The sequence below is a fragment of the Scomber japonicus genome, chromosome 11 (genome assembly GCF_027409825.1).
Source record: "Scomber japonicus isolate fScoJap1 chromosome 11, fScoJap1.pri, whole genome shotgun sequence".
In the NCBI taxonomy this organism is placed as follows: Eukaryota; Metazoa; Chordata; class Actinopteri; order Scombriformes; family Scombridae; genus Scomber; species Scomber japonicus.
In genome coordinates this window covers 1,868,113-1,878,336 of record NC_070588.1, presented here as the reverse complement: position 1 = coordinate 1,878,336, position 10,224 = coordinate 1,868,113, and the positions used below count along the sequence as shown (strand labels likewise).

Here is a 10,224-nt window from a genome sequence, read left to right as displayed (position 1 = left end):
TTAAAGTGACAGAAGCGGCGACAGCGGAGGGCGAGTCAGAAACTCTGCTGCTGGTGGAGGTGAAGAAACAGCCGGCGGTGACTGTCACAGACGAGGACCAACCAGAGGTGGCGGAGGAGCAGCAGACTGATGTTATCCAGGCAGTAGAAGCAACAGCTGAGACAGAGGTGTCTTCTGAAGCTGATGGTGCCACCTCAGGGAAGAAGAAAAAGAAGAAGAAGAAGAAGAAGGAGGAGGGGGAGGGGCTGAAAGCTGAGATTGAGGACGAGTCACAGGTGAGTCCAGAAGAAGAGATCACACCTGAGACTGAAGCCACGACCCCCGCCAAGAAGAAGAAGAAAGGCCAGAAGAAGATGGAGGAAGCTGAGGTTGGATCTCAGGTGAGTCCAGGAGAAGAAGAAGAAGCAGCATCTCAAGAAACTGCCGCGACGCCGCTTAAAAAGAAGACGAAGAAGAAGCAGGCGAGCACGCAGGAGGAGGGAACGGATCAGAAGCCCGACGATACGACCGTCGAGTCTTCAGCCGCCGCAGATCAAAGTGCAGCAACACCACTGAAGAAGAAAAGGAAAAAGAATCTCAAAGAATCAACAGAAACCACCGAGGTAACACAAGCGACACCAGCGAAGAAGAAGAAGAAGAGTCAGACGCCTGCAGCAGCAGAGGAGGTCGGCAGCGGCGGCGACGAGGAGGAAACCAAGGCGGCCGCTTCCTCCGCCAAACCAGCCAAGAAGAAGAAGAAGAAGATTCCCGTCACGTTTGAGTACGAGGAGGACGAGGTCGAGGCGGCGATCAACGGCCTCGCAGAAGAAGAAGAAGCGGTGAGTTTAAAATGGCCTGAAACTATCCTCTCCTCCTCTCCTCCTCTCCTCTTCCCCTTTCCTCTCCTCTCCTCTCCTCTCCTCTCCTCTTCCCCTCTCCTCTCCTCTCCTCTCCTCTCCTCTCCTCTCCTCTCCTCTCCTCTCCTCTCCTCTCCTCCTCTCCTCTTCCCCTTTCCTCTCCTCTCCTCTCCTCTCTCCTCTCCTCTTCCCCTCTCCTCTCCTCTCCTCTCCTCTCCTCTCCTCCTCTCCTCTCCTCTCCTCTCCTCTCCTCTCCTCTCCTCTCCTCTCCTGTCCTCTCCTCTCCTCTTCCCCTCTCCTCTCCTCTCCTCTCCTCTCTCCTCTCCTCTCCTCTTCCCCTCTCCTCTCCTCTCCTCTCCTCCTCTCCTCTCCTCTCCTCTCCTCTCCACTCCTCCTCTCCTCTCCTCCTCTCCTCCCCTCTCCTCCTCTCCTCCTCCTCCCCTCTCCTCTCCTCCTCTCCTCTCCTCTCTTGTCTGTGGCTCTGCATCTAGAAGCTGCAGTGTTGATTGGCTGTCACTTGTGCCGTGCAGCCAATCAGTGTGCTCTGTAGGCGGGACATAGTCACACAGCCCAGAGTGGAGACTTCAGGCAGAGAGAGACGGCTGCATAAGAGCCAAAGGAGCGTCTTTTAAAATAAACTTATTTTATTGGTTATCGGTGGAAAAAACAGCCGATGCAGATTATCATAAAAATGCAGATTATCGGCCGATCCTTAATGTGCAGTCCAACAAAAAAATTAAAGACGCTGTGACTGAGTTTAGTAGCTATAATGATGTTCATGAGATTTATGGTCTGGTGGAACTGCAGCCACGAGCACAGAATAAAAAACTGTGTTCTGCTCCACAATGATGCCGACCTCGGTACCCAACCCAAGAGCCCAGAGTCACTGTTTGGCGCCCTTTCTTAGCGATGCCCAGCTTGCAGGTGCGTCCCCTTATAAGGCCTTGAGTCTTGTTTTTTGTCCCACACAGCTGCTGCTTGCTCAGCAGATCTGACACAGTTCAATTCAAGTTCAATCTTGACCTGTTACTTGTTCTTACTGCATTCGTTTTCAATAATAATGATAACAATGATAATAATGCAAATTATATTTAATCACATATATTGTGATTTTCATACTTCATACATTTCATACAATCATAAAGTACTTCTTCAGTTAGTAGTTGCAGAATCACATACTTCATTTAACATAATGCCTTCAGATGTGATCATCTTTAGCATACGATGGTCAACAATCAAGTTTAACAGATACAACATTAATGCATTTTATTTAAAGGCACCTTTCAAAGCACTCAAGGCCTCCTTACAAGGCACATATAACACAACAACAGCACATCAAACAATACAAATCAGGTGGCATTTAGTGCAAAGATAAAGAATAAAGAAGAATAAATATGAACGTGACTACAAAGTGCATTAATATAATAAATAAACAAGAATGAAGATTGCATAGTTAATGGGAGATAGAGTAGGCCACTCTGAATAGGATCCCATGGTGGTTAAGTTGGCAGGAGGAGCGAAGAGCTGGTTGGCAGAGGAAAAAACATTGCTCATTATTAGTAATTATCACCTACATTTTACACTACAAGTGCAAAATCATCCCTCCATCATTTGTCCGAAATGTTTGGTATCCACATTCTGGTGACCATTGCAATAAATGTGTATTTGTGTACATATTCTGTATATATGAGAATATCAGAACTCTTTTACTCCCTAATATCAGTATCAGACTCAAATAACCAGTATCAGTGGAGCCCTAGGAAGAATGTTGATCAGTGTTTCCCAAAAGTCAAAATGACGTCTCAGTGTACTGTCTTAGAGGTGAACCAGGCTGGAATCGATCAGTCAAACCCATGAATCCATCATCAGAATAATAGTTAATTTTCTGTCTGTTTTTCTCCTGCAGGAGGTGGAGGAGCTGTCGACACCTCTGAGCTCTAAAAAGACCCAAAAGAAGACGAAGACTCCCTCAGGATCAGACTTTGTCACCTTTCAGAGCAAAGCCGCCGTCCCCAAGCCGCTGTTCTGCAAGACTAAAAGAAGCCCCGGCACCCCTTCTACCAAAAAGAAGGTTGGTCAATCAATCAATCAATCAATCCGTTACCGTGGGCAACAGAGTCAACAGCTGATTTAATTAACTGCTTCATCAGGAACAGCCCAATTTGATCTGATGTGGGCCAGATTATTAACATATAATAGTCCCCCTTCTCCTGCTGCTGCTGCTGCTGCTGCTCCTCCTCCTCCTCCTCCTCCTCCTCCTGCTGCTCCTCCTCTCCCTTCTCCTCCTCCTCCTCCTCCTCCTGCTGCTCCTCCTCCTCCTCCTCCTCCTCCTCCTCCTGCTCCTCCTCCTCCTGCTCCTCCTCCTCTCCCTTCTCCTCCTCCTCCTCCTCCCCATTCTCCTGCTGCTCTTACTCCCCCTTCTCTTCCTCCTACTGCTCCTCCTCCTCCCCCTTCTCCTCCTCCTCTCCCTTCTCCTGCTCCTCCTCTCCCTTCTCCTCCTCCTAGTGCTCCCCCTCCTCCTCCTGCTGCTGCTCTTACTCCCTCTTCTCCTCCTCCTAGTGCTCCCCCTCCTCCTCCTGCTGCTGCTCTTACTCCCTCTTCTCCTCCTCCTAGTGCTCCCCCTCTCCTTTCTCCTCCTCCCCGTTCTCCTGCTGCTCTTACTCCCCCTTCTCCTCCTCCTGCTGCTCCTCCTCTCCCTTCTCCTCCTGCTCTTCTTCCTCCCCCTCCTCTTCCTGCTTCTCCTCCTCTTGCTCCTAGTGCTCCCCCTCCTCCTCCTGTTGCTCCTCCTCCTTCTCCTCCTCCTGCTGCTCTTACTCCCCCTTCTCTTCCTCCTACTGCTCCTCCTCCTCCTGCTTCTCCTCCTCCTCCTAGTGCTCCCCCTCCTCCTGCTGCTCCCCCTCTCCTTTCTCCTCCTCCTTCCCGTTCTCCTGCTGCTCTTACTCCACCTTCTCTTCCTCCTACTGCTCCTCCTCCTCCTGCTTCTCCTCCTCCCCCTTCTCCTGCTCCTCCTCTCCCTTCTCCTCCTCCTAGTGCTCCCCCTCCTCCTCCTCCTAGTGCTCCCCCTCTCCTTTCTCCTCCTCCTCCCCGTTCTCCTGCTGCTCTTACTCCACCTTCTCTTCCTCCTAGTGCTCCCCCTCCCCCTTCTCCTCCTCCTGCTGCTCCTCCTCTCCCTTCTCCTCCCTGTTCTCCTGCTGCTCCTCCTCCCCCTTCTCCTCCTGCTCTTCTTCCTCCCCGTCCTCCTCCTCTTCCTGCTTCTCCTCTTCTTGCTCCTAGTGCTCCCCCTTCTCCTCCTCCTCCTCCTGCTCCTCCTCCTTCTCCTGCTGCTCTTACTCCCTCTTCTCTTCCTCCTACTGCTCCTCCTCTCCCTTCTCCTCCTCCTCCCCGTTCTCCTGCTGCTCTTACTCCCCCTTCTCTTCCTCCTACTGCTCCTCCTCCTCCTGCTTCTCTTCCTCCTCTGCCTTCTCCTGCTCCTCCTCCTGCTGCTCCTCCTCCCCCTTCTCCTCCTCCTGCTGCTCCTCTCCCTTCTCCTCTTACTGCTCCTCCTCCCCCTTCTCCTCCTCCTGCTGCTCCTCTCCCTTCTCCTCCTCCTGCTGCTCCTCTCCCTTCTCCTCCTCCTGCTGCTCCTCTCCCTTCTCCTGCTGCTCCTCCTCTCCCTTTTCCTCCTCCTCCCCCTTCTCTTCCTCCTACTACTCCCCCTCCTCCTGCATCTCCTCCTCCTCCCCCTTCTCCTCCTGCTCCTCCTTCTCCTCGTCATGTTGCAGTAAATCATTTTGACCCTATTTATCGTCTGACTCTTTTGTTTGTTCTGATTTCACAGAAGAGCCAAACTCCCAAATCAGAGTCTAAGAAAGTGACGTTTGGCCTGAAGAATAATAAAACAGCTGGTAAGAAACTAACATACACTTCACTTTAAAAGGCATTATTTAATATTTATAAGTAGGAAGAGGAAGAGGAGGAGGAGGGAGAGGAGGAGGAGAAGCAGGAGAAGGGAGAGGAGCAGGAGGAGGGAGAGGAGGAGGAGGAGAAGCAGGAGAAGGGAGAGGAGGAGGAGAAGCAGGAGAAGGGAGAGGAGGAGGAGCAGGAGAAGGAGAAGGGAGAGGAGGAGCAGCAGGAGAAAGGAGAGGAGGAGGAGCAGCAGGAGAAGGGAGAGGAGGAGGAGCAGCAGGAGGAGGAGAAGGGGGAGGAGGAAGGGGAGCACTAGGAGCAAGAGGAGGAAGAGAAGGGGGAGGAGGAGGAGACAGGAGAGGAGGAGCAGCAGGAGGAGGAGAAGGGAGAGGAGCAGCAGGAGGAGGAGAAGGGAGAGGAGCAGCAGGAGGAGGAGAAGGGGGAGCAGTAGGAGGAAGAGAAGGGGGAGGAGGAGAAGACGGGAGAGGAGGAGCAGCAGGAGGAGAAGGGAGAGGAGCAGCGGGAGGAGGAGGAGGAGAAGGGAGAGGAGCAGCAGGAGGAGGAGCAGGAGAAGGGGGAGCAGTAGGAGGAAGAGAAGGAGGACGAGGAGGAGGAGGAGGAGAAGGGAGAGGTGGAGCAGGAGGACGAGGAGAAGGAGGAGGAGGAGAAGGGAGAGGTGGAGCAGGAGAAGGGGGAGCAGTAGGAGGAGGAGAAGGGAGAAGAGCAGCGGGAGGAGGAGCAGGAGAAGGGGGAGCAGTAGGAGGAAGAGAAGGAGGACGAGGAGAAGGAGGAGGAGAAGGGAGAGGTGGAGCAGGAGAAGGGGGAGCAGCAGTAGGAGGAGGAGAAGGGAGAGGAGCAGCGGGAGGAGGAGAAGGGAGAGGAGCAGGAGAAGGGGGAGCAGTAGGAGGAGGAGAAGGGAGAGGAGCAGGAGAAGGGGGAGCAGTAGGAGGAAGAGAAGGGGGAGGAGGAGCAGCAGGAGGAGAAGGGAGAGGAGGAGCAGGAGAAGGGGGAGGAGGAGAAGGGAGAGGAGCAGCAGGAGGAGGGGGAGAAGGGAGAGGAGGAGCAGCAGGAGGAGGGGGAGAAGGGAGAGGAGGAGCAGCAGGAGGATCGACTGAAGATTAATCGTCATGTTACTTTTTTTTCTTTTTTTTTTTAAAGGAAATTTCCCCAAACATTCTTTATTTTTATTTTTGTTACGGTAAAGTTGAATATCTTCGTTCTGAGTTGTGGTATTTTGGAGATTATTGTCTGTAAATTGTGTGACGGACATTTTTCACACCAATGAATCACAATTATATCTTTTAAAATAGTTAACAGTGAAAATAGTCGTTAGCTTTTGTACAAATTCAAACCCCAAAGCTGCAACTGTGAATGGAAAGACCATTTTATAATGACTCGTTTATTTGGTAACCACGGTAACAGGCATGCAGCTCAAACTAAGCAACCACACAGTGTGAATCCAGCCCGTAATATTCAACACATCATCACGATCGTCATCTTTTGTCCGTCGGTCGTTATTTCTGCCCCATTTTCCACACATTTTCTTTTTGTTGCACCAAAGAAGAAGATAATTAAAATCACAGCAGGCTCATGAATTAGCGGGATGATGTCACCGAAACTGTCCAATCAGTGAGTGACCTGTCAGCTGGTGTGCCTTCATGTTGACACCTCTCGTCTTGTTTGCAGTAATTCAGTGTGAACGTGAAGTCAACTATAAATAAAAGCTGTGCTCTTTGGTCCGGACCAGCTGCGAGTCTGAAGACATTAAATACAGACGGGGGACAAAATGAAAGGATCAAATGTAGATGTGGAGCAGGGTTATTATAGTTCACTAAAACGATCACTAGCAGTCTCTCTCTCGTCTCTCGTCCTCTTCCGCTTTATCCGGGGTCGGGTCACAGGGGCAGCAGCCTAAGCAGGAAGCCCAGACTTCCCTCTCCCCAGCCACTTCGTCCAGCTCTTCCCGGGGGATCCCGAGGCGTTCCCAGGCCAGCCGAGAGACATAGTCTCTCCAGCGTGTCCTGGGTCTCCTACCGGTGGGACGGGCCCTGAACACCTCACCAGGGAGGCGTCCGGGAGGCATCCTGATTAGATGCCCGAGCCTCCTCATCTGGCTCCTCTCGACGCGGAGGAGCAGCGGGTCTACTCCGAGCTCCCTCCGGATAACTGAGCTTCTCACCCTATCTCTAAGGGAGAGCCCAGCCAGCCTACGGAGGAAGCTCATTTCAGCCGCTTGTACCCGCCATCTTGTTCTTTCGGTCACTACCTAAAGCTCATGACCAGAGGTGAGGGTAGGAACACTAGCAGTGACAAAATAATTTAATTAACTGAAATCAAATAAAAACTACAATGAACAAAGCAAAACTAACTAAAACTGAAGTGAACAGCAGATAAAATCAGCTCTGTTTTAATTTCCTCTGCTCGGCGTCGACTCACACCGGGAGCGTTACAGCAGCGGAGCTCTGGGAGAGAAATCTGACTTTAAAATTAAGTTGCACTATTAATACAGTAATTACGGCAGCCCAATCAAATCCCAACGAGTGCCTTTAGTCTACCGTAATTACTGTAGTAGCTAGTCTACCGTAATTACTGTAGTAGCAGCTCAACTAAATGGCCCGGCTTTGTTAACTTGCTCAAGATGTTTGTGCTGATGTCATGTGTCAGTAGCTACGTAGCTAGATGGAGTCTTTATCTGTCTGGTTTATTCCTGTTTGTTGCTGAAATACGATCGGGAGGCTGCACGGGTTGTTTTATTTTGAAAGACGGAAGTTTTATTATGCCGATTCAGTGTCGGACTTCCTGTCTGGTGCGATCTGCTCTGTTGAGCTTGTCGTGAGTTAGAAACAGCTCCGTCAGAAATAGAAATGCTGCAGATTGATAGCTGCTGAGCGGAGAGCTGCTGGTGGAGACACTCTCATTGATTATAGAGACACCGATCAGCTCCGGTGACCGCGGAGCAGCTGTAACGCGCCGCTGATGGACCCGGTGGAAATTGTTTTAGTTAGTAGTTAGTACCAAACACAGTGTCGGCATTATTTCATCCTTTACAGCTTCTACTAATCAAGACTTTCCTCCTCATTCCTGAAACATTCAAACTAAGACTAAGACTACACTAAAATTAGTCAATTATTTCAGGCTACAGCCCCTCCTCCTCAATAACTACAGCCCCTCCTCCTCAATAACTACAGCCCCTCCTCCTCAATAACTACAGCCCCTCCTCCTCAATAACTACAGCCCCTCCTCCTCAATAACTACAGCCCCTCCTCCTCCGTGGCTACAGCCCCTCCTCCTCAATAACTACAGCCCCTCCTCCTCCGTGGCTACAGCCCCTCCTCCTCAATAACTACAGCCCCTCCTCCTCAATAACTACAGCCCCTCCTCCTCAATAACTACAGCCCCTCCTCCTCAATAACTACAGCCCCTCCTCCTCCGTGGCTACAGCCCCTCCTCCTCAATAACTACAGCCCCTCCTCCTCCGTGGCTACAGCCCCTCCTCCTCAATAACTACAGCCCCTCCTCCTCAATAACTACAGCCCCTCCTCCTCCGTGGCTACAGCCCCTCCTCCTCAATAACTACAGCCCCTCCTCCTCCGTGGCTACAGCCCCTCCTCCTCAATAACTACAGCCCCTCCTCCTCCGTGGCTACAGCCCCTCCTCCTCAATAACTACAGCCCCTCCTCCTCCGTGGCTACAGCCCCTCCTCCTCCGTGACTACAGCCCCTCCTCCTCAATAACTACAGCCCCTCCTCAATAACTACAGCCCCTCCTCCTCCGTGGCTACAGCCCCTCCTCCTCCGTGGCTACAGCCCCTCCTCCTCAATAACTACAGCCCCTCCTCCTCAATAACTACAGCCCCTCCTCTTCAATAACTACAGCCCCTCCTCCTCAGTGACTACAGCCCCTCCTCCTCAATAACTACAGCCCCCCCCTCCTCCTCAATAACTACAGCCCCTCCTCCTCAATAACTACAGCCCCTCCTCCTCCGTGGCTACAGCCCCTCCTCCTCAATAACTACAGCCCCTCCTCCTCAATAACTACAGCCCCTCCTCCTCAATAACTACAGCCCCTCCTCTTCAATAACTACAGCCCCTCCTCCTCAGTGACTACAGCCCCTCCTCCTCAATAACTACAGCCCCCCCCTCCTCCTCAATAACTACAGCCCCCCTCCTCCTCAATAACTACAGCCCCTCCTCCTCCGTGGCTACAGCCCCTCCTCAATAAATACAGCCCCTCCTCCTCGGTGGCTACAGCCCCTCCTCAATAACTACAGCCCCTCCTCAATAAATACAGCCCCTCCTCCTCGGTGGCTACAGCCCCTCCTCAATAACTACAGCCCCTCCTCCTCAATAACTGCAGCCCCTCCTCCTCTGTGGCTACAGCCCCTCCTCCTCTGTGGCTACAGCCCCTCCTCCTCAATAACTGCAGCCCCTCCTCCTCAATAACTGCAGCCCCTCCTCCTCAATAACTACAGCCCCTCCTCCTCTGTGGCTACAGCCCCTCCTCCTCAATAACTACAGCCCCTCCTCCTCCGTGACTACAGCCCCTCCTCAATAACTACAGCCCCTCCTCCTCAATAACTACAGCCCCTCCTCAATAACTACAGCCCCTCCTCCTCTGTGGCTACAGCCCCTCCTCAATAACTACAGCCCCTCCTCCTCCGTGGCTACAGCCCCTCCTCCGTGGCTACGGCCCCTCCTCCGTGACTACGGCCCCTCCTCCGTGACTACGGCCCCTCCTCTGTGACTACAGCCCCTCCCCCGTGACTACGGCCCCTCCTCTGTGACTACAGCCCCTCCTCCATGACTACGGCCCCTCCTCCTCAATAACTACAGCCCCTCCTCCTTTGGCTACAGCCCCTCCTCTGTGACTACGGCCCCTCCTCTGTGACTACGGCCCCTCCTCTGTGCCTACAGCCCCTCCTCCGTGGCTACAGCCCCTCCTCCTTTTCTTTAGTTGGATGTCTGGTTTTAATGTTTGCTTTATTCTGTTATTCTTTGTAAGGTGACCTTGGGTGACTTGAAAGGCGCCATCAAATAAAATGTATTATTATTATTATTATTATTATTATTATTAATGTTCATTCTGTCTGACATGCTGCTTTTTTCCATCTGTGCAGAGTTTAGGAAGACTGATCGCAGCCTGCTGGTGAGTCCGGACGGGTCGTCACGAGTGCCCTTTGACCCCCAGCAGAAACCCAAGTGTGGGGTCTTAAAGTCTCCTCCCACACTACGTTCCTCCAGCGTCAAAAAAACACCCAACAGGAAGAAGAGCGTGACGACTCCAAAGAGCACGCCGAAACGCAGAATGACCGCGGCCGACTTCTTCTGAGACCCCGCGTTTTGACGGACTGCAGATGCAGACGTGAAGCTCTCTGAACTCTTTCGTAACAGACTGGTTTAAAACATCCTGTTTTGGAGAGATATAAAGAAGTATTTTTTATGTTTATCAGATGCGATTTGTCTCTTTGAGTGACATTTTAATAAAGTTACTCGATTTCAGTTTT

At 52.0% G+C, this 10,224-nt stretch overlaps 1 protein-coding gene across 1 annotated transcript in view; it reads left to right on the top strand.

Annotated features, from left to right (window-relative positions):
• The window catches only part of LOC128368292 (ribosomal RNA processing protein 1 homolog B-like), a 10,962-nt gene extending 738 nt beyond the window's left edge, over nt 1-10,224 (top strand). The window contains exons 2-5 of the mRNA XM_053329082.1: nt 7-818; nt 2,743-2,907; nt 4,654-4,720; nt 9,838-10,224. Coding sequence (XP_053185057.1) covers nt 7-818; nt 2,743-2,907; nt 4,654-4,720; nt 9,838-10,049 — 1,256 coding nt within the window. The 3' untranslated portion in view covers nt 10,050-10,224. The remainder of the gene's footprint in view (nt 1-6; nt 819-2,742; nt 2,908-4,653; nt 4,721-9,837) is intronic.